Here is a 22869-nt window from a genome sequence, read left to right on the forward strand (position 1 = left end):
GTCGTAGGGTGATGAGCGTGTGATGCATCCGGTACGGCGGGGGTGCTGTTTTGCAGGAAGGTTTGGGGGGAGGTGTGTTTTGGCGGTATGGTGGAGTTTCCCGGAGGTGGGGGCGGGGAGCAGTAACACGGTGGAGAGGTATCGGGCCGTTGTGTGCTGAGGTCTATGTGAGTTTGTTTTTCATTTTGACCTGGGGTTTGGTACTGCTCACCGGGGAGGTGGAGTGTGTGTTCATAGGTAGCTGCGGGTTAGAAGGTGCTGTAGGGAGATTAGGTGGGATTGCGACGGGGCAGTTGGTAGTGACAAATTGGGGCTTAGGCTTTTGGGGAGCAGCAGGGGGGCGGTAGTTGTGACGGAAGTGTGCCCGGACAGGAGGGCACTGGGGGTCGCGTGTAGCGGCGTATCGGTGTCGGTCTGTTCGGGGGCAAGGGCGTGTGTGGGAAGGTCGCACGGGACCGTGAATGGAGGAGGTTTAGAGTGAAGTAGAGGTTTTTCAGCAAAGGGGGAGACACTTCTCCTGGTCTTTGGCCTGGTGCGTATACTGGCTGGGCTTTGGCGGGACTGCCTGGCGGAGGTGTGTGGTTTCTTGGATGCGCGGGTGGGCCGCGACGGCTGTGGTCACTGGGTGGGTCCTGGGGGGGGCGCTGACGGGGCGGCGGGTGTACGGTGAGGTGTCTGTGGCTATGTGGGTACTGGGGGTGTGGGCTTTTGCTTTGCAGCGGTGTTTTAGGCTGGCGGCCTGTAGGGTTGCATATCTCTGGAATATAGAAGTTCGACTGTAAGAATTGTACGAATGTCTTGTACATGATTCTTGGAGTCTTGACCGGGTCTGATCGCTACTTAACGCCGGCAGCGACTTTCATACCTGCTTCCTTACTTTACTTGAATAAGCCATAAGGGGGCTGGGGGAACACCATGTATTTCTTGCAGGACTAATTCTTCTTCTCTACCAGGGGGTTGGGAAGTAGAACAGGAGCCAGGGCTGTCGCCTGGAGGGGGGTGGTTTTTCTCCCGGCAGGTGATCAACACAAGAGGTGCGCTAGCGGGGGTTTTTGGGGCAGGTTCCCCGATGATTGGGTGGTGAACGGTAGGAGACGGGGCGAAGGACATTGGGAAGGGGTTGGTGGCATTACGTTTGCCGTACGGCGCAGGGGATGTAAGGTTGCCCTGCTTTGAGGACACATGCAGGGGAGAGGTTGCTGGGATGTGTCAGGCTGGAATATCCTGAGGTGCTTGGCAGGGGATGTGTTTCCAAGGAACGGAACATGAGGCGTCCTGGTCGGGCGCAGGGCTTGTGCTTGGGGGGAGACGGTTTGGGGGGTTGAGGATTTGGAGGTCCAAGACATGACGCTTTGGGTGATGGGGATGGTCCGGTGTGAATTTGATGGTGGGGGCCTTTGGTCAAAGGGAGCCGCCTGTCATGGTCCAAGAATGGTGGTGGATTGTTGCTCACGTACATTGGGGTAGTGGTACAGGCAGTGGATGGTCGTCCATGGGGGGGCGCCTAGCATGGTCGGAATTTGGCCAGAGACCGTTTTGGGTACGGAATGCAGGCACGGATTGGTGAATGGTCGCTCACTAAGTGTGGTGGGAGCCATAGTACATTATCCAACGTATGGGGAGATAAGAGATGAGGTGTGGATGACCGTGCAGGATTTTGGTTCTTAACAAAGATCGATTTGGTTTGCTTCGAAATTCCTTTTATGGACCGCGAGTGGTCTACAGATGCTATTGTTTGCCAAGGGAGGCAAAGGATGGAGGTGCATGGGGTGGATGGTCGTTCACCTCGAAAATAGTGGGGGGACGCCTTGGGTGCTTAATGAATGACCCGGGCCGGTTGTTGGTTTTGTGAGCCAAGGACATGTGGTGGACGGTCGTTCACCGCGAGGGGGGGGCAAATGTACGACACACGTAGATATACAGGATGACATGAGGGAAACAGTCGGGGGGTTTTTATGCTTACCTAAGTACAAAGTTGTTTTCATTGGCATCACATGAGCATCTGAAGTTCGCGTCACATTCTTGAATGCTTCTTTGTCTTCATGAGCTTCTAAGGTTACTCATTCTTTACAGAAGTGATGCAATTACATATGGGGGGGGGAATAAACTTACATGTTACTCGGCTTTTGGAGGGGGCTCCTTTCATGGGCCAGGGGTGGTCAGAATAGTTCATTGGCTGCCGAAGGGGCAATGGATGGTGGCACAAGGGGTGGATGGTCGTTCACCTCAAGAAGGGGGGGCACATTGGATGGACAATTGAGTGGTCCGGAGCGGTTGCTTGTCCTGCTGGACATGAGTACGGGTGGTGGAGGCAGGCCAGGTGGTGGATGGCCGTTCGCCACGGGGGGGGGGGGAGACAGTTTTTTCGGTTCACAGGATTGGGACCGACATGTGGCTGGTCTATTCAGGCATTGGTCCAGGTGGTCGATGGTGGTTCACCGCGTTGTGGGGGGTGCTGTTTTTCCAGCTGGGGAAGGCCCTATGAGGGGTTTGCTTACCCGACACACAGGCACAGGTGGGAGTGATGGAATATCACTGCATTGCGAACAACTTTCATGGTGGGGTTTGTCCCGGGGACGTTCCTGACTTGCAAGGGACGCATGTTGGGTGGACGGTCGGTCACCAGGTGCTGCTGAGGGAGGCTGCCTTTCGGCACGGGAAGGACGGGCGCGTGGGCCCTTTCCGGAAAGGGCACCTTTCGCGATTCACGTAGGCAACAAGAGTGGTGCTTTGCTGCAGGACGCAGGGGAGGTGGTGGATTGTCATGTCGCTGGCAGGAGGCGAAAGGTGCGCAGGGCAGGGGGGGGGGGGGCAGATAACCGCCCTCTGGGGGTTCCCTGGTTGGCGGTAGTTTGGAGGGGTAGGGAGTCACATACGGGCAGATCCACCCCTCGGGTGGGGGGAAAACGGTTCACAGGTGACTGATAGTGGGGCATGGGAGGCAATGAGCAATAAAGGCAAAGTCAACAGAGGATCCTTGGAGGGCAAGTGAAGGTGAGAATGGGGAAAGGAAGGAGGTTATTGAGTGAATGGGTGAAGAGTGAAACAGGTGAGATGGTTTTGGAAAGGCAGAATGGAGAATGTGTGGGTATGGGATGGAAATGTATATTTCATGCATTGATGTACTGTAATAAGTCTAAAATGATTATGGAAACGTATATTTCATGCATTGATGTACTGTTAATAAGTCTAAATGATTGCAACCTTGTCCTAATAAATGGCCTTTTACGCTTCAAGTAACAGTGTGGAGTGTAGTTATTGCGCGATGCGGACCCCGGAGGAAGCGAAGGTCGCAGACCAGTCTTCCCCCGGGGTTTTCGCGCGATACGGAATGAGAAGGTGGAGGGCAGGACTACAGGGGCTAAAGGAAGGGGTGGGATGGGGAGGGCATATAAGGTGTTAGGAGAGGAAGATCCGGCCTCTTCCTGACTCCTGAGCACCACCGGGAGGGTGTTTTAATTTTGTCCACCCACCCACCCTGCAGGTTTTAGGGAAGGACCGGGGGTGGTTTGAGGGCTGGGGTGCCAGTTTAGGACAGGTTGCAGAGCAGAGGCGGTACGGTACTTTGGAGGGGTGGGGAGTCGCATACGGGCAGATTCACCCCTCGAGTGGGGGGAAACGGTACACAGGTGACTGATAGTGGGGCATGGGAGGCAATTAGCAATAAAGACAAAGTCAACAGAGGATGCTTGGAGGGCAAGTGAAGGTGAGAATGGGGAAAGGTAGGAGGTTATCGAGTGAATGGGTGAAGAGTCAAACAGGTGAGATGGTTTTGGAAAGGCAGAATGGAGAATGCGTGGGTATGGGATGGAAATGTATATTTCATGCATTGATGTACTGTAATAAGTGTAAAATGATTATGGAAACGTATATGTCATGCATTGATGTACTGTTAATAAGTCTAAATGATTGCAACCTTGTCCTAATAAATGGCCTTTTACGCTTCAAGTAACAGCGTGGAGTGTGTTATTGCGCGAAACAGAAAACACTGCGGCACTCAGTGCCGGCGAGCATCAGCCCATTCAAAGCACTGCCTTAAATCACCCTGATCTGGAGAGTGCTGGATCAACTCCCCCAGGGCTTCAGTGCTCCCACCCTCTCTACCCCCTCACCCTATAAAAGAGAGTTTTCCTCTATCGACTTAATGGTTTCACCAGAGATGTGTCTGTGTTCACTTCCCTCATTAATTAGACACCCAAGAGGGTGGAACATATTATGGAAGATGATGCAGCGACCGAGCAGGCGTAACCCACCGGGGAGATACTTGTAATGGAAGCTGGTGCCGCACTCATGAAATTCACATTAACTAGCACAATATAAGGATTTCGTATTTTAAAACACTGAAACACTGTTTCCACACAATCTATGAATTCTGCGCTTTTCCTTTTAGCAAGTGGGATTCCTTAGTGCGGAATTGCAATAATGATTTGGAAATTTACAAAACAGACACTGGGATTGTCAAACTCTTTATTTTAAAATACAAAGATGTAGCTCAGGGGCCTGTTCTGAATACACAACGCGCCAGTGACATCAGCTGAATGGAAATATGAGGGTCACATAAGGAGTGTGACCCCAGTGGGGAGTCCAGCAGCAGGAGAGAATTACCAGTCAGGCGATTTATTAACTGAAGGCAAAGACCCTAGAGGCTGGGGAGCCCCCACTGCCCCCAGGATACACAAGTAACCAGTAAATGAACTGACCTCTGGTCTCTGCTTCTCTCTGTTTTGCAGCTGCGGTGACCCTGGATCCGGACACCGCTCATCGGGAGCTCATCCTGTCCGAGGCCGGAAGGAGTGTGAGGCACGGAGACAGAGACCAGGATCTGCCCGACACGCCCCAGAGATTCGATTCTGCCGTCATTGTCCTGGGAAGAGAGAGGCTGAGCTCCGGGAGGCATTACTGGGAGGTGGAGGTGGGGGACAAGACGGACTGGGACCTGGGTGTGTGTGACGAGTCTGTGAGCAGGAAGGGGCAGATCACACTATCACCTGAGGGTGGATACTGGACAGTGATACTCAGAGATGGTAAATACAAAGCTGTCACCTTCCCTCCCACCCTCCTGGCCCCCCGTGTGACCCCCAGGGCTGTGGGTCTCTTCCTGGACTATGAGGCGGGCAGGCTCTCGGTGTACAATGTGGATGACCGGTCTCTTCTCTTCACCTTCTCCGGGGCCTCCTTCCCCCCCACCCTGCGGCCCTACTTCTGTCCATGTATGAACAATGGAAGGAGGAATGCGGGGGCGCTGCGGGTCCTGCCGGTGACCGGTCGGGAGTAAAGAGACTGTCAGCAGCGCCAGGAGAGAGGTGCGGGATGACATGTAACGTCACTGACGCTGGGTAAAACAGCCCTGCATGACATCATTTATCATGAGATGTTAAAGATATTATGTAAAATAAATGATATTTTACTGTCAGCAGCTAGAAGTCTTGTAAATAAAGCACATTCCTCATCAGTCAGTGGCCCCTTGCAGTTCCTTTCCATCACTCTTCCTTTATTTCTGGAGGGTGAGGAGAGTCAGGCCCGGCTCCAGGATTTAGGATCTATGAGGGTCAGAAAGAAGCATGGATGCACCGTAAAGAGGACAAGGTTGCCCTGCATCTCCCAGGTGTCTGAGAGCCGGGTCTGGACATGCAGGGTAGTTAAGGAGCAGCATTCTCTTCTCACTGTCTGGGTTGTGCCCACTCGTTTTACTCTGTATTTCTGGGTGTTTGCACCTATGCGTTTTATCATTTCTGCTTTCTCCACTGCACCACCCTTTCACTCTCTTACTCATACTTCGTGCTCTCGGCCTCATGCCTCCCTCATGCCAACCTCACCCTCAGCTTCCTCACCCTCTTTCCTCTTCCCTCTCCACTATCACCCTCTCCTTTCTCTGCTTCACCTTCTTTCTCTGCTTCACCTTCTCCCTTTCCTGCTGCACTTTATCCTTTCTCCGCTTCACCTTCTTTATCTGCTTCAGCTTCTCCTTTCTCTGCTTCACATTCTTTTTCTGCATCATCTTCTTTCTCTGCTTCACCTGAGGAAATTAGCCTTTTTAGGGGCTCACCAAATGCAGGTGTTCACCCTTATCATTTCACGGGTCCTCAGACCCACAAAATAGAGATTGGCACGGAAGCTGGAATATCATATAACACGTTTATGAATCACTCATGAGTGGGACTACATCGATACAACACCCTCGGGCACTGAATGAGGAAGTCCATAGATTACAGAAACCAAGGGTCTTATATACCCTATTTACCACTGAATAAGCATGGAGACTCAAAGAGGAGGTACAGATATATACAGGAATAGTTATTGACTAACATGGGCAGACAAATATCTCTTGGTCAGCAAAGTGGGAGGGGAGACAAAACTCCTTACATCAGTTGAAAAAACCTGACAGTTACATTCTAAAACGGGTGCATTCTAGCAGATACAGGCCTTTCTGAGCATGCACAGTGCTCTAGCTCAGTTCTGAAGGAGTTAATGTTAGATTTGGGGGTCTCAAGTTGGCAGAGGTAGGTACCTTGGACCAAATAGGGACCCTTGCGTCTAGTCAGGGTAAGGGGGTACACTCCTAAAATAACCCCTGTTCACCCCCATGGTAGCTTGGCACGAGCAGACAGGCTTAGCTCAACGGCAGTGTGTAAAGCATTTGTGAACACATACAGTAACCCAGTGACAACACTACAGATGGACACCACACAAGTTGTAGTATAAAAATAAGTATTTCTATATAGAATTAACACGACCACAAACGACAAAAATCCACAATACTGTACTTTAAAAATGGTAGAAATAGCTTAGTTCTCTTTAGATGTAAAATGCAACACTTTGAGGTTCAATGTACCTTTGGATGTGTAACGCTATACAACGCAAGTGTTGCAGGGAAGGTGATGCGTCGCTTCCTTACACGCAAGAACGGGGATGCGTTAGGTCCCTACTGCTGCGTAGGGGATGCGTCGGTTCTTCTCCGCATGGGGAGGTGATGCCTCGGTTTCTTACTGCGCTTTCATGGCGATGCAACCAACAGCGCCGTGATGCGATGAAGATCCGGTGCTACGAAACAAAAATGGCGTCTTCTTGATGGGACACGATGCGTGCACGCCCGATGGCAGTGCGGCAATTCAACAATAATTCGGAGCCACGGCAGGCCCTGCGACACGCTTCTCCGGTGATGCAAGAGCTTCTGATGACACGGCGGCACTCTTCTCCTGTGCTGCGAGGCGCTTCGGTGATGCAATGCAACAGCTCAGCGGCGACACCTTTCTTTAGTGATGCAACGACAGCGGCTGTGGCGGGGATATGCTTCTTGGATGATGCAACGGCGTCTGCTGGGATGGCGACATTCTTCTCTGTCGAAGAGGCAGCAGCGACACCCTTCTTCAGTGATGCGACAACAGTGGCTGCAGCAGCGACGCGCTTCTTCTTCGTGAGTCGCGCCTCCGGCTCCTTGCAACACGCAGTCCCTTCGAAGGCCCAACATAACAGCAGACACTTCAAAAGAACTCTTGGAGCTGGTTGGTGAAGTCTGTTGTCCCTGAGACTTAAGCAGGAGGCAAGGTCTACCTTAAGCCCTTGGAGATCCTTTACAAGTGGAATGAAAGTAGCACAAAGTCCTTTCTCCTTACTTTGGCAGTCAAGCAACCACTGCAGGCCAATCCCCCAGACAACACTCAGCTTAGGGATAGTCTCTTCCTCAGTTCTTCTGGTTCCTCTCCTCAGCGAAGGTTTCTTCTTCTTCTTGCCCAAAAGTGATCTAAAGATTTGATGTTTGGGTCCCCTCTTTTATACTCATTTTCCCTTTGTTCTATGAAGGCAGAGAGGCCTTTGCCTAGTCCAAACTAGTTCTGGTCAGTCCTGGAGCACTTTGTTGACAAGACTCATTCTTTCCTTTCACAGTGTAGGCCGGGGACATCAGATGCACCACAGGAGGTGGAGCCAGCATTTTGGAGGGAAGGAACAGCCCTATTCAGGTCCCAGGTGCAACTCCTCCCTCCAATCTACATCCAGATCTCTCTATTCAGCCCTGTGCTCACTCACCCTGTCTCCTGGAATCCCCCAGCCCCTGTCACTGAAACACCAGAAAAGGAATACACAACCTAGCAGAGGCAGGTTTGGATGGTTAGACAAGAAAATACCTACTTTCTAAAAGTAGTATTTTCAAACACAGAATGTTAAAACCAACTTCACTAAAAGATGCATTGTATCATTCTGACTTCAGGCATTCTAAACTTGAATGTCTACCTGGTTCCCTGAGTCAGTTCGGATTATAAGGTGTAATAATCAAACTGCCCATTCTGGCCTATGGGGAACAGGTAGCCTTGCAATAGTGAAAAACACCACAAATGGCTGTAATTCACTGTTAGGACATGCCACACACATCATAGCTTGTCCTACCTTTTACCTACAATGCACCCTGCCCTTGGGCCTACCATAGGGGTGATTAATATGCAGAAAAGGGAAGGTTTAGGGACAGGCAAGAGGGTGCACTTGCCCAGTCAACATGGCAGTACCAGGCTGCACACAGGCTCTGGAAGGCAGACCTGAGACACACTTTTAGAGGCTGCTTCTGTGGGTGGCACAACCAGCGCTGCAAGCCCACCAGCAGCAATTGGTTTACAAGCCCTGGGCATACTCAGTGCACTGGACTAGGGTCTGACAAGTAAACCAAACCAACCATTCATCCATACATTAATTTACAATAGGGAGAGCATATGCACTTTAGCACTGATCAGCAATGGTAAAGTGCCCAGAGTCATGAAATCTATAAAACCAGGTGAGCCAAAATGCAGGAGGAAGGCAAAAAGTTCAGGGATGACTGTCAGGACTCCAAAACTCCATATTGGGGTAATAGCGCAGAAAAGAGGAGGTTATAGCGCTACTCAAGCCAAGAGAGACACATGGACGGGGTCGATTTGGAAATGGCACCTTAAGATGGCCGCCAATACCGAGAGGATGGCAGCGGTCTAGTTGTCAGCTGTAATCAAAGCGGAATCCAGGTGAGGCTCGCGCTGCTGAAGAACTGAGCACTTCACCAGGATTGTGACCGCGACCGGAGCGTTTGTGACAGGGGCTTAGAGATTTTCTAGTTTAAAGTTACCGCATAAGAATATCATCCCGGAATCACGATAGAATTTCGGGAAGACTGTAGACGGAAGGAGAGGAATTACCAGAGAAAAGAGAGAGCGTTGCTGAGGAGAATACTCACCGCAGTTCCAAGGAATTCGTGACGACGGCATCTGTGCACCTGATTAAAGAGAAGACAACAGAGCTAAGTGGCAAATAGACAAGAAACAGTTATACAAGCTGAATGTAGATAATTGTAAATAGTTTCAGAGAATAGAACGTATACTTACCAGAGAGGCAGCATTCATAGAAGCAGTCAGCGTCTCTCATGTAAATACAAGCTGTGAACCTGTGAAGAGAGAAAAAAAAAAAGAAGAGTTAAGTGAGAACAGGAACATTGCAAGAACAAACAAGCATTTGCAATGCAATAGGTCTCGTAGTAGTTAAGTTAGAGTTTTTGGTATTGCTTGGCATAGTTTTTGGTTACTATATTTTGTTAATAGAAGTAGATATATTGCTAGTACTATTATAGTTGTAAATGTATGATGGAGGTAGCATATAAACAAATTATATACAGTATATGTTTATTTCAGAAATAGTATGTTAACAGACAGATAGTAATTGGGAGATAAGTATTGTTAGGGTAAGGAGGCAGTAGGTTGAGAATGGTAGTGTGAAAGGAGGTCTTAGGTGTTAGTTATTGGTTAGTATGATGCAAGGTGGTAGGTGGCAGAGAAAGGCAGTGAGGAAGTGTATTTTTATTGAACAATAACTTATTGAAGGAGAGATAACTTGCTCAAAGTTTACTGTTATTAAAAAGTCTAGGGTGAAATTTTATAGGCAGTGTACCACTCTCCTCTAGGCAGTGGTGTACTTACATTTGTATGCAAGGATCTAAATGGAAATAATTGTATAATAACTACTTTTTAGTAAATCATAGTATTCACATATGAAGTATAATAAAGTATAACTTACCTTAATAGCTTTGACTTATTGCTAATGTAGCAGTTAAGTTGCTTACTATTATGTTAGGAGGGAACTTTGTTCAAGGTATCAAGCATATTTGTGATGGCCATGTATACAATTGCATTCCTGTTAATAAATTGAACAGAGCAAGTATGAGGTACAAGAGTAGTCAATGACATGTTAAAATCAATTATTTACGTAAACACAAAGTGACATGGTAACTTTTGTGCTATTCAAGATTGTTTAAAATGAAGTTGTACTGCAGTAATAGACTTAGCATTTTGTGAATTATTTTCTTTATACTGGTGGAAGTTTATCTTGGTAGCAAAGATGCAGGTCCTATACACTTTCATAATAAATAACTTTAGCATGGAGAGATAAAATGCTCAAAGTTTACTGTTATTAACAGTTTGGTGGTATTTTTTTCAGGGAGTATATCACTATCCCTCAGCCAGTGATGTACTTACATTTTGATGGCAGGATGTGCATGGAAATGTTTGTAAAAACTACCTTGTATATATTTACAGTTTTGACACATAAACTATAAGATAGTATAACTTACCTTAATAGGTGTGACTTATTGTTTTTCTTTAGCAGTTAAGTTGTTTACTATTATGTTGGGAAAGCAATTCTGCTCAAGGTATTCCACATATTTGTAAAGTAGCATGTTTACAATTGCAGTCCTGCCAATAAACTGAACATAGACAAGTGTGATGTACAAGAGTAGTTAATGACAGGTTAAAGTCAATTATATAGGTAAACACAAAGTGACATGGTAAGTTTCATTTTTAGTTCATATAGTAAATACAGTTTGTAGTAATAAACACATATAAATAATAAATAGCATACCTTTAATACACAGAATTTGATCAACTTGTAAACTTTTGGTAGTCTAGTAGGTATTTATATATAGTACTATATATGTAGATATAGTAGTATATACTATATATCTAGATATGTAGTAGTATTATAGGTGTAAACCTATAATTGTTGTAGCATATAACTATATTGTATACATTTATATGCAATTTCAGAAATATTTAGTTGATACATTAATAGTAAATGGAAGATAAGTGTTTTTAGGGCAAAGAGGCTGGTGGTAGAGAAAGGCAGTGTCGAAGGAGGTCTTAGGTGTTATTCATTACTTTTAGTACTATTCAAGTTTGGTAATATTTGCCAGTAAACGGAAGTTTCAGGAAAGTATTCAAAGTATTGTTTATGGTAGCAGGTTTACATCATTAGGCTTTCTATTAAATTGTTGACAGATCTAGACTTATGTAAAAGAGCAGGCAATGAATGGCAAGCTAGTATCAGTTATAGAGTTAAATATAGTTACATGGTAAAGTTTTATTTTTAAGTGATAAAGTATATACATAGTTCAGCAATGAACAAGTAACATACAAGTATATTCTTTTTATACACATACTTAGTCTTAACTTGTAAAGGGCAAATAATACAATGTTATAAATACATGCATTAGGATGCTGAGTATAGTTAACTTCTTAATTGCTGCTTTGGTGTATTGGTTGATGGCAGCACGATCTTCCTTAAGTTGTACTAGAGAATAAATTTAGCATTGTTTTAATGATTTTCTTTGTATTGGTGGAAGTTTATCCTTTGTAAAGATGCATGTCCCACACACTTTCATACAACAATAACTTTAGCAAGAAGAGAACTTGCTTAAAGTTTGTGTTATTAAAAAGTGTGGGGGGAATTTTTCCAGGGAGTATACCACTCTCCCCCAGCAAGTATATTGTAGTTGCATTTTGATGGCAGTAGGTGTTTTATAAGTAATGCACAATTAATTTTTCAGCAAGTTACAGATTTGACACATAACTTTATAACATAGTATAACTTACTGTAGTAGGTGTTAGTTATTGGTTTCAATTAGCAGTCAAGTTGATTATTATGATGTAGAGAAGTGAACTTGGTGTAAAGTATTTACAATATTACCAAGGTATCATGTTCTATTGCAGTCCTGGTATTAGGTAAGAGCTATAGTAAATCAATGGATATGACAGGTGTTAGTAAAAGTAATAGTGGCATTAAATTTGCAAGTTTGACAGGATTAGAAAAGGTGCAACCTAAGAATGCAAAGGTAAACTAGTTTTTTAATGACACAGTTTTGATTTGAACTCACTTTTTTGTCACTTTTTTTATTAATTGTAAATATACAACATGTAAACGATTAATAACACTCAATTTCTTTAAAACTTACTATTTAACTTTACAGTTGCTAATGTTACACTTAGAATATGTAAGCAAATGTCTAATTATAGATTGTATCCAAAAATATGTTATAAATACATGCATTAGGATGCTGAGTATAGTTAACTTCTTAACTGCTGCCTTGGTGTATTGGTTGATGGCAGCATTATCTTCCTTAGGTTGTATTAGAGAATAGATTTAGCATTTTTCTAATGATTTTCTTTGTACTGGTGGAAGTTTATCCTTTGTAAAGATGCAGGTCCCACACACTTTCATACAACAATTACTTTAGCAAGAAGAGATAACTTGCTTAAAGTTTGTGTTATTAAAAAGTGTGGGGGGAATTTTTCCAGGGAGTATACCACTCTCCCCCAGCAAGTATATTGTAGTTGCATTTTGATGGCAGTAGGTGCGTTATAAGTAATGCACAATTAATTTTAGCAAGTTACAGATTGACACATAACTTTAAAACATAGTATAACTTACCGTAGTAGGTGTTAGTTATTGCTTTCATTTAGTAGTCAAGTACATTACCATTATGTAGAAAAGTGAACTTGGCGTAAAGTATTTAGGATATTTCCAAGGCAGCATGTTCTATTGCAGTCCTGGTATTAGGTAAGAGCTTTTAGTAAATCAATGGATATGACAGGCGTTAGTAAAAGTAATAGCGGCATTAAATTTGCAAGTTTGACAGGATTAGAAAAGGTGCACCATCAGAATGCAAAAGTAAACTAGTTTTTTAATGACACAGTTTTGATTTGAACTCACTTTTATACTTTTTTTATTAATTGTAAATATACAACATGTAAATGATTAATAACACTCAATTTCTGTAAAACTTACTATTTAACTTCACAGTTGCATATGTCATACTTAGAAAATCTAATCAAATGTATAACTATAGATTGTATATAAAAATTACTTGAGATTTGTATAGTAAGTCACATACAGTTATTCTAATAAAAGCATTGCAAAAAGTGATTAGCAATTTAAAGTAATTTTGTTATCTAGTTTTGTACGAAACACATCTTAAGCGATATATATATGTATTGTCTTATTAAATCGTGTGTAATGTTACATTGTAAACATTATTTGTATTTATAGTAGACAACATTTTTAGTAAATTCCACACAGTAAATATGATAAAAGCATTTCAAACTATTATTTGCACTCAAAAGTAATTTTGTGATTTAGTTTTGTATTAAACACTTTAAACAATATATATATATATGTTGTGTTAATTAAACTTGTTCAAACCAACATTGTAAACATCAATTGTATTTTTAGTACCTAACATTTGTTAAATATGGTATAATTGCTGACATCATATGTTCTCAATGATGTTTATGATTGATCCATTGCAAAATGTTATCTTTACATATAATGGTAGATGTTTCATTAATGTGTCTGCTAAGTTGTCTACATCATAGCTTATATGCAAAAAGTCCATTAAAGTAGTATTGTTAATTTCCATGGATTGGAAATCTTCTGTCCCATTTACTTGTACTGTTACCATGCTTGTTTCATGATGTAGTTTGTCTAATCCATAAATAGTTACATCAAGGTTTTCTTCGGGTGGTTTTATTACCTGCAAAGATACTGTTTTAGTATTAATTCATTTACTCATATTAACTAACTATTAATTGCAATGTAAAATTTTACTTACCTGTATTTTTGTATGGCGGGTTGTGTTTAAAATCTTTTCTTTGTTAAATTCATGTACCGTTACGTGCGATAAATGTATATATTGTCCAATTACTATTGGGAAGTCAGCTGCCTCTCTCCATAGAGTAATTTTCACAGAGTCCGTAGTATCTTTGACAGTGATACTTTTCAATTGTGTTTCTTGGCCTCCAACGAATATATTTTTTGTTTGTTCTTCCTGTAAAATAGTATATGTTCATTATATATTTTTTACTTACTAACATGGATTGTGCTGGTTTTTGCTTAATTTGAAATATGATAATTGTTGACATGACAGTCTTTGCAAACAAAACAACTAAATTTCACATATTTATTTGTTGGTAATAATTGTTTTTTTTGTGTTTGTGTTACTTTCTTTTGTTACAAGACTTGTATTAACTTACAATCTTTAGTAATTGCATTTTGTATGTGCAATTTGCTGTTATAGAATGCTATAGCTATGAAAAGAATATGCTAATAATTCAATTATTAGTTTACTTACCTTTTAATTTTGCTGCTTACAGTCTATATCAGTTATATTATAAATTAGTGAGATTTAGGTGGGAAATGAGTTTGTTGTGGGCTTCGTAAAAGTGCTAATTTGTGTTGTGTGTTTTTGTCTATATGTTAATGCATTAATAGCATTATTAGCATTGTGGTTGGTATGCAGATTTTACTGCATGCCACAATGCTAATAGTACAGGAAGTAGCTACTGTTATAGGTACTACTTCATATATGTTGTGACACCTGTTTTATGGTGGGGGGTATTGTTTAATGATAGAGTGATTGGGTATATTAAGTTTGCTCTTTATTGTTATTGGTGTCATAGTTTACTAAATAGTGTAGTATAATTTATATTACTTACCTGTTATTAAATGGTGCACACTTTTGTTGTGATATGTATGGTATGCATAGTATTATATTGTATTTGCATATATGTTTACGTTATGCAAATACTTAGCAATAAGTGTAGTATAGTTTAGCTTACTTACCTGTTATTTAATGGTGCATACATTAGTTGTATGATAGTTTTAATGCATAATGGTTGCATAATTTATTTCCTTAGTACCCTTAGTAAATGCAATTTCAAAGTATTTGCATATGTTCTGTAGTTTGTGTATTTTTATAAGTTGTAGATTACTTACCTGTAATTTTTTGGGGAGAATAGCAATATTAATGTAAATAATTTTACATACTTACACAGATATTAATCATAAGGAACAACATATGTTGATAGTTTTTCTAGGCAATTATTGGATTTGCATGTTTTAAAACATTTTAGTACTGTAATACATATTTCTATTTGATGATAGATACATTTAGTAACATGCAAGTTTTAACTTTTTAAAAGTGTACCTTATTTGGTAGTCAAAAAATGCAGTAGTATAAATGATAAGCATAAAGATATAGCTCACCTCAATTATCGTCCCGGAGACGCTTAGGAGTGTTTTTACACTCACTTCTCTCACTGTCTTTATTGGAGACACTGGTGGAGCTGGTGGTTGCAAAATATTAATTGCTTCTTGAATTATTTCTGCAGGTATCTCAATTGGTGGCATTCTTGAAATCTTACTTTGTTTTGTGATAATTAGAGTGTCATTTTTCAAAAGGTAATTCCGAATTAGCATTCCATATCCTTCTTTTGTCTGTGCATAATAATCTTCATTATAGCAAGTAGCTTTTAAAGATGATGTTTGATCTGCTAATGCCATATGATACATTACTTTATTTTCTTGCTTTGCATTGCGATAGTATGTTTTTCCAGTACAGTGAATTATATTGACACGAATTGCTTTTTGGTATGGCTTACTTTCGTCAGGTTTGTTGTCCTTTAAATCTTGAATGGAAATCATCTGTAAAAAAAATGCAATTATTTAATACGGTATCATAATTGTAAATTTGTCACATTATAACTGGCTTTAATGCATATAAATTATATAGCTGTCCAAATTGGTTTATGATCACTGTAATATGACTCTAAAGTTCCATAATGTTGTATATTTGCATTTGTAAATATATGATCTAATATAGAATTGTAATCTGTTGTAAGTGTGTTTATTTTTTGAACACAGTTAAACTTTGTTAACATGTTATCTAATAATACATTTGTACTGTGTGTTGGTTTTTGTAAATCAACATTGAAATCACCCATTATAACATATTTATGATTTGGAAAATTATTTAAAATTGTTGTTAGTATTTGAAATAGTATTTGAATGCTTACCTTTGGTGGCTTGTAGATTATTACAAATAGGTAGTCATTGTTTTGTATTTGTTTTGTAAATTGCAAAATGTCAATTTGTTTTTCTGTTGTAAAAATTGGTTGTATTTTGTGGTTTGTTTTATAATATACTATAATCCCATGATTTGTTTGTTTGTTATGGTATTTATCAAATATTAGCATATTGTAATTTGGAAGTATAAATGCATCTGTACTTGCTTTATGTGTTGTATTTATTTCTGTGAAACATAAAATATCAGCATTTAATATGTTACTGTCAGCTGATATGTATTTAAAAATTTTTTGTAGTGAGCGTATATTTTGTACAATGACAGTAATGCTGTTTGCAAAGTGTGATATTTGAGTTATGGATATTTGTAGTGGCATATATGTTTTTAATCGGAACATTTCTTCATGGACCTTTGGGTGTATTGCAATTTTTGTTTCATCAAAGTTTTTTATATAAATATTTTGTAATGATTTAGCTCTACTAATAGCTACATAGTGTAGGTGATGTGTTTTTGTATTATTAAAGTGTATATAAAGTGGTTCAATTGTCTCACCTTGTGTTCTATGAATTGTCCTTGCTGATGATTGCCGTAATGGAAATTGCTTTCGTATTATAGTTAAACATTTTTTAGTGTATTGAAAGTGTCTTGATATAGGCAATATTGGTGTCCACTCATGTGATATATTAGCATGGTATAAATGTTTATTTTGTTGCCTTGTACTTTTACCAATATTTTTTTTATCAAAATGTATCCATATTATAATAGGTATGTTATTTGTACAATCAACATATTCTATTGTTCCTGTTGCTCCATTTGTTAATCCATCATTGACTGCAAGATTTGCAGTTAAATCATATCGAAGTTTAATTGCAATGTGTAGTGTGCTTGCTAATCCCATTGTTTTTGTAGAGTCTGTTGGTAATTGCTTTAATATTTTCTCTTTTACTTCTTGACTTACGTCTGATGCAACTGTGTCTATTGCTAATGTAGTATAAACTGCATGAGATTGCATATGTTGTAATAATACTGTGTCATTTATTTCATTCACTTCTTTGTTAGTACCCATGATATATGGTATACTGTTTTTAATACTTTGTGGAGGTTCTTTTTCTCGTGATTTTATCTTTGTGATATCATTTTTTGTGTGTTTTCCTACTCTTAATCTGTTGAGCATTTCTGCAAATGGCATGTCATTTAGTTGTCTCATTATTTTTGTAAGCTCATATATTTGAAAATGTGTTCTCCACAAGTTAGTGCTTAATGGCCCATACAAATGTTTTGAATTGTCAAATATGTATGTATCAAATACGGGCTTTAATTGATAGAAATCTCCAATTGCTAATATTGATATTCCTCCAAACGGTTGGTTAGAAGCTTTTATTTCTTGCAGTCTATTGTGTATGAAATTAAACATATTTGCACCTACCATTGATATTTCATCTATTATTAGTACTTTTAAATGCATAAGCTTACTTTGAAGTATGCTTCTGTTTTCATGAGTTAGTTGTTTATATGTTAATGTTTGTGATACTGGTATTTTGAAAGTACTGTGGAGTGTTTGTCCTTGTATATTATGTGCTGCTTTACCTGTTGGTGCTGTTAGTAATATATGAACATTTTCTGGATTTTCTCCGGCTTTTGTATTGTAGTAGCGTAATAATGTTTGATGTAGTGCTGTTATCAGGAAGCTTTTTCCTACTCCTGCACCTCCAGTACAAAATGTATAAAAAGGTACTTTTTGTGTTTTAATTGCATTTAGATGGTGATAAATGAAGTTTATTTGTTCTAATGTTAAATTTAGCATTAGGTCATTGTATTTGTCTTCTGGTAACATATTATTTATTAAGGCTTCTTCTTCTGTAGTACTTCTAATTCCTAAATCCAAAGATATGTCGTACTGTAATTCTTGATCATATAGGGTATTGTCATTATGTAAATCATCTTGTATATTTATCACTGGGGATAATGGTGGTGTAAGGATTGCATCATTTTCTGTTGACATATTACTTTTGCAAAGTATTTGATGTTGTTTATTATATATATAATGGTTTGCATCAATAATTGTTTGCAATTCTAGATATCTTTCATAGTATGTATCTTTTGTACCAATTATATTATTTTCTATTCGCCAGGGATAAAATAGCAATAATAACTCTCTATAATAATTTTCAGGATCATTTAATTTGCTGAATCTGCAGTATCGTATAATTTTTTGTTTTCTGCGTTCAGTGAATGTAGTATTGCTTTGTTTATTAACTATGTTATTAATTTCTATTTCTTCATCATCCGAGCTATAAAAGTTGAGTTCTAAAAGTAAGTTATCATGCGTGTTTGTAACCTTTTTTTTTTTTGCAGTTTTTTTTTTTGTATTGTAATTAGATGCGTAGTCAGCTAGTGTTATTTTTTCCAATGTTAATGGACGTGTGCTGTATTTTACAAGTATATTGTCAAATTGTATATCAGTTGATGTGTCTGGTAGTGAATTTATTGTATTTATGTCTTTCATTAAATATGTGCGTTTGTCTGGTCTATTTGTATTTATAAATACAAATGATCGGGAAGCTTTTCGTAATGGTATTTGTAGTATTAGATAAGCTGCCTCTTGTGCACTAATTTCAGTACAATTTAAGAATTTATTTCCTATGTGTTTTAATTGTTCTTTAATATTTGGATTGTGTTGTACTTCTTTTGTAGCTTGTGCAATGATTTTACTTAACCCTCTTTGAGATTTACTAATATATGAAACAATATATACAGCACATGCATATGCATCTAATACGTATTGTATATCTATGTTAGCTTGCCATGCCTGTAATATTATGTTGTTGTAGTTATTTATATAACACTCTGCTGGAGTTCTTTTTAGAGCTATAGTTGTTTTTTGTAGTCGATATTGTATGCATGTTATATATTGTTCTTCAGTTAATTTCATGTGTTGCAAAAAATCATCAAATGTATAAGTGGCAAATTCTTGTGTGTGCATTGTTGTATGGATTAATTGTATGTGTTCTTTTATGAGATCATTTGTTGTTTCTAATTGCAATGGTTCTAATATAGTAGTATGTCGCATAGGGTATCTTGGATATTGGTATTTACATGTTTTTTGATGTTTTATGCGACAGTTTTTAGTATGTCCCTGTTTTTGCAAGGGTATTAAATGTTGTATAGTTGAGTTTTCAGTTTTTTCACAAGTTATATGTTGATCAATAAATTGTGTTACTTCATCATTGTTAGCTTCATTATATCTAGGTGCATTATGTATCCAAAGTAATGCATGTATATGTGGTGACCCACGTTGTTGAAATTCTACTCTGTAAAAATAATCTACTATTTTACCAATAGGATTACTATTATGTAATAATATGCTATTGAATAATTTTCGTACTTGGTAGTCGAAATGGCGAGCACATATAATTGGATTTTGTTGTATTAGTGTACATTTGCTTTCCCAAGACATATCAGCAAATTCTTCAGGAGTGCATTCTTTGTTTCCATTGATTCGTAATAATATGTTAATTAGATGAAACCATCTTGTTTCTGCCGCTGACAATGTTAGGAAAAAAGTTGGTACTCCTAATTGTCTTAGCATTGCAAATATTTCTTTTTTACAATTCTCCCAATATGGAGGTGAGCTGCGTATTGTCTTTAAAATTTTGTACCCTTCATTATATTGTAGTATTCCTTCTAAATTTTCTTTTATGTGTTTTACCGTTATAACTTGCCCATTGTTAAAATGCTTTCTAAGTGATATGAAAATTTTGTCTTGTATTTGTTTAACTTGCAATTTTTTAAGTTTAAAAAACATATTTGTTACTGATTGAGCTACTCTTTTGTCACAATTTCTAAGTTCAGATTTACAAATTGTACTGTAATGTACTGGTACATGTCTATCTTCATTTGCTGGTCTACGTTGTCCGGCAAATATTGTTGGGAATGCTAAGTATTCTGAATCTTTATCTTCATATAAACCTCTTGGTATGTTATGTTCAGCAGGTGCTAAACTTAAAATATTAATGCTATCTGTTGTTATTGTTTCATTATTTAACATAGTATCTAAGTTACCTGCTGGTATGTTATCTGAACTGCTTGATGTATTTTCTGTTTCTGAAGTGTGTATGTTGTCATTTGTCCTTTCTGGTGTATATTCCCAATCTTTGTTTATTGTTATTCCATATTCTTTAAATAATGCACTATTTCTTGCTAGATAAATGGCTGCTTTTTTTACAATGTTAGGTCTGACATTTTCTAAATGTGTGAATGATTTATAACTTAGTTTTCGTTTTAATTTAATGGGTATTGTCATGTTATCATGTGTTTGTCTAGGTAATATTGTAACAGTAGTCATTACATCAGCTGGTACATTAACAACAGCACCTGATAACGACTTTTGAAAACCACGCGGCAATGTTCTTATTTGTAGAAAAGGTATTCTTGGTGAAACTAATCTTTCTTCTAAGTTATGTAGATATAGTTCAGGTGGTATATCAGGAAATTTCATTCCATTAAATACTGAACTTGGAGGTATTTTATTTCGACTAATATATTTGTAGCATGTGTTACATATATGGTCAGTTTTTTGTGAACTTATATCACATTGTATAAATGTTTTGTGGTTTTTAATGATATGTGTTGATCTTACTGTTTCTTTATGCCACATTTGATTACAAATAGTGCAAATATATTCTGGCCCTGACTGTATTTCTTGGTGAAATTTGGCAATGATATTTGATTGTAATGTGATGTTTTCTATAATAGCATTATGTTGTGTATTATTTGTTGGTGTGTGTTCATGTATAGTGATGTATTCTTGAGTTAAAGTGTTAGTATGTACATTTTCGGGAGTAGTTTGTGGTAGCAACGATACTTTTATTGTGTGTTCATGAATATTGCTTTGATTTTTTTTGCCAGCATTGTCACTGTTTCTTTTTGTAGGTGAAGATATAATAGTTTTATTTGTAATGTGGGATGCTTGTGCAGTATGTACAATCATATGTTTAGGTGTATTTGCTGTAGTTTTACGTTTCTTTCTTTGAATTGTCTTTTTTAACGAATTTTTTTGGATTGTATGTATATAAATTGGCACTAATTGTATGATAATATCAGTATTTTTAGTATACAGTTCATTGATAATAAGATGTAATAGATATTCTATTACTTTATTTGCTGTTTCTATTCTTATGGCTGTACTTGTTAATTTTATATATATGTGTTCTATTAGATCTGTTGTATTGCAATTATATATAAAGAATGATTCACTTGTTTTGCCTATTGTAAATATTTTGTTATTTATTAATAATAATATAGCATTATATGTTGTCAACATATCATTTAATACTAGTGCAATTTCTTTTTGTAAAGTATTTTGCACTGATATGTTATAATAGCAACCTGTATAAAATGTTATTGCAGATATTATATTATTGTGATCTATGTAGCTAGGTATGTCTGCTATTTCTATTTTCTTTTTGCCATAAAATATTTCTATGTCTGTTTGTAAGTTGTAACTTAATTGCATTATATTATTAAGGTCTTGTTCAGTCCACTTAGATGCATTGTGGGTGTAGTTATATATGATTGCAAATATACTATTTGCAATGTAGATGTTATGTTCTGTGTTAATTTTGTTTTCATTATTATTCATTTCATCTGACTGTATTTTAATGTTAATATTACATGTGATTGCTTTAGATGTAATATTTTCTTTTTCCTCAAAGTTTTGTAATTCCTGTATATTAATAGGGACTTGTAATTCTTGAGTTATTGCTGAAGTTGTTAATATACTGGCTTTCATTGAGTTACATATTTGTTTGTTTGTTGTGTTTGTGTATGTATTGTGATCTATGCTTTTTGTTTGTGTGTTTTGTTTTGTGTGTGTTGTTCTTTTTTTATTATTCTGTTTTTTACAGTGCTTGTATTTATGGCTTGTATATTGAAGTGTTGTTCTATAGCTGTTTTTTTGATGTCTTTGGTGTTATGAGGTGTTGGTAGATTAGCATTATCGTGTATACTATTGTGTGCAGTTTTTTTTTTTTTATTTTTGTTAATGTTTTTGGAAGTGTCAATATTTGGTCGTTGTCTCTTGTTAGATGAAGACCGCTTGTTGCCAATATCTGCAATTGTTTTTTCTGTACTTGATGTAAGTTCTTTTGTTACTGTAAGTATATTTCTTGTAAGCAACTTTGTAGATACACATTCTTGGTAAGATGTACTTGCACTAGCGTGTAATAGTTTAATTTCATTTGTAGTATGCATAAAGTATTGTGATTCTGTACATGGTGCTTTTTTAAGGTAATTTTGTTTTGCCTTTTTTAATGATTTTTTGTTTATGCTTTGTATTTTTAATCCAGTTAATTCGAATGGTACATTATCTTCATTATTTTTTTTAATTTGGTGAGCTAAATTGTAAATGTAGTTCATTACATCAGGTAAAGTTTTTTTTTGTAAAAGTATACTTGTTCCATGTGGATGTGGCATTCCATCGATGTCTCTACTATGTGAATCAAAGATATAATAATGATCTTCACTTTTTATTATAGATATAACGTATATATCCATGCACAGTAATACTCCTGTATTTATTAATGATATTGTTAATGCTGTTTGTATGTCTGGGTATAATGTATCAAATTGTTGTAATATATTTCCGTAGTATGGTTGACATTTTTTTATAGAATATATGTTGTTTGTATGTGTAATATATTTAGGTAAATCATCAGGATGCATAAGAT

The 22869-nt window shown here is 38.2% G+C and overlaps 1 protein-coding gene across 1 annotated transcript in view; it reads left to right on the forward strand.

The window, feature by feature from the left end:
* The window catches only part of LOC147717704 (E3 ubiquitin-protein ligase TRIM39-like), a 267634-nt gene extending 262189 nt beyond the window's left edge, over positions 1–5445 (forward strand). The window contains exon 8 of the mRNA XM_086924491.1: positions 4731–5445. Coding sequence (XP_086780617.1) covers positions 4731–5275 — 545 coding nt within the window. The 3' untranslated portion in view covers positions 5276–5445. The remainder of the gene's footprint in view (positions 1–4730) is intronic.
* The last annotated feature ends 17424 nt before the right edge of the window (positions 5446–22869 follow it).

The sequence above is a fragment of the Lissotriton vulgaris genome, chromosome 5 (assembly GCF_964263255.1).
Source record: "Lissotriton vulgaris chromosome 5, aLisVul1.2, whole genome shotgun sequence".
Lineage (NCBI taxonomy): Eukaryota > Metazoa > Chordata > Amphibia > Caudata > Salamandridae > Lissotriton > Lissotriton vulgaris.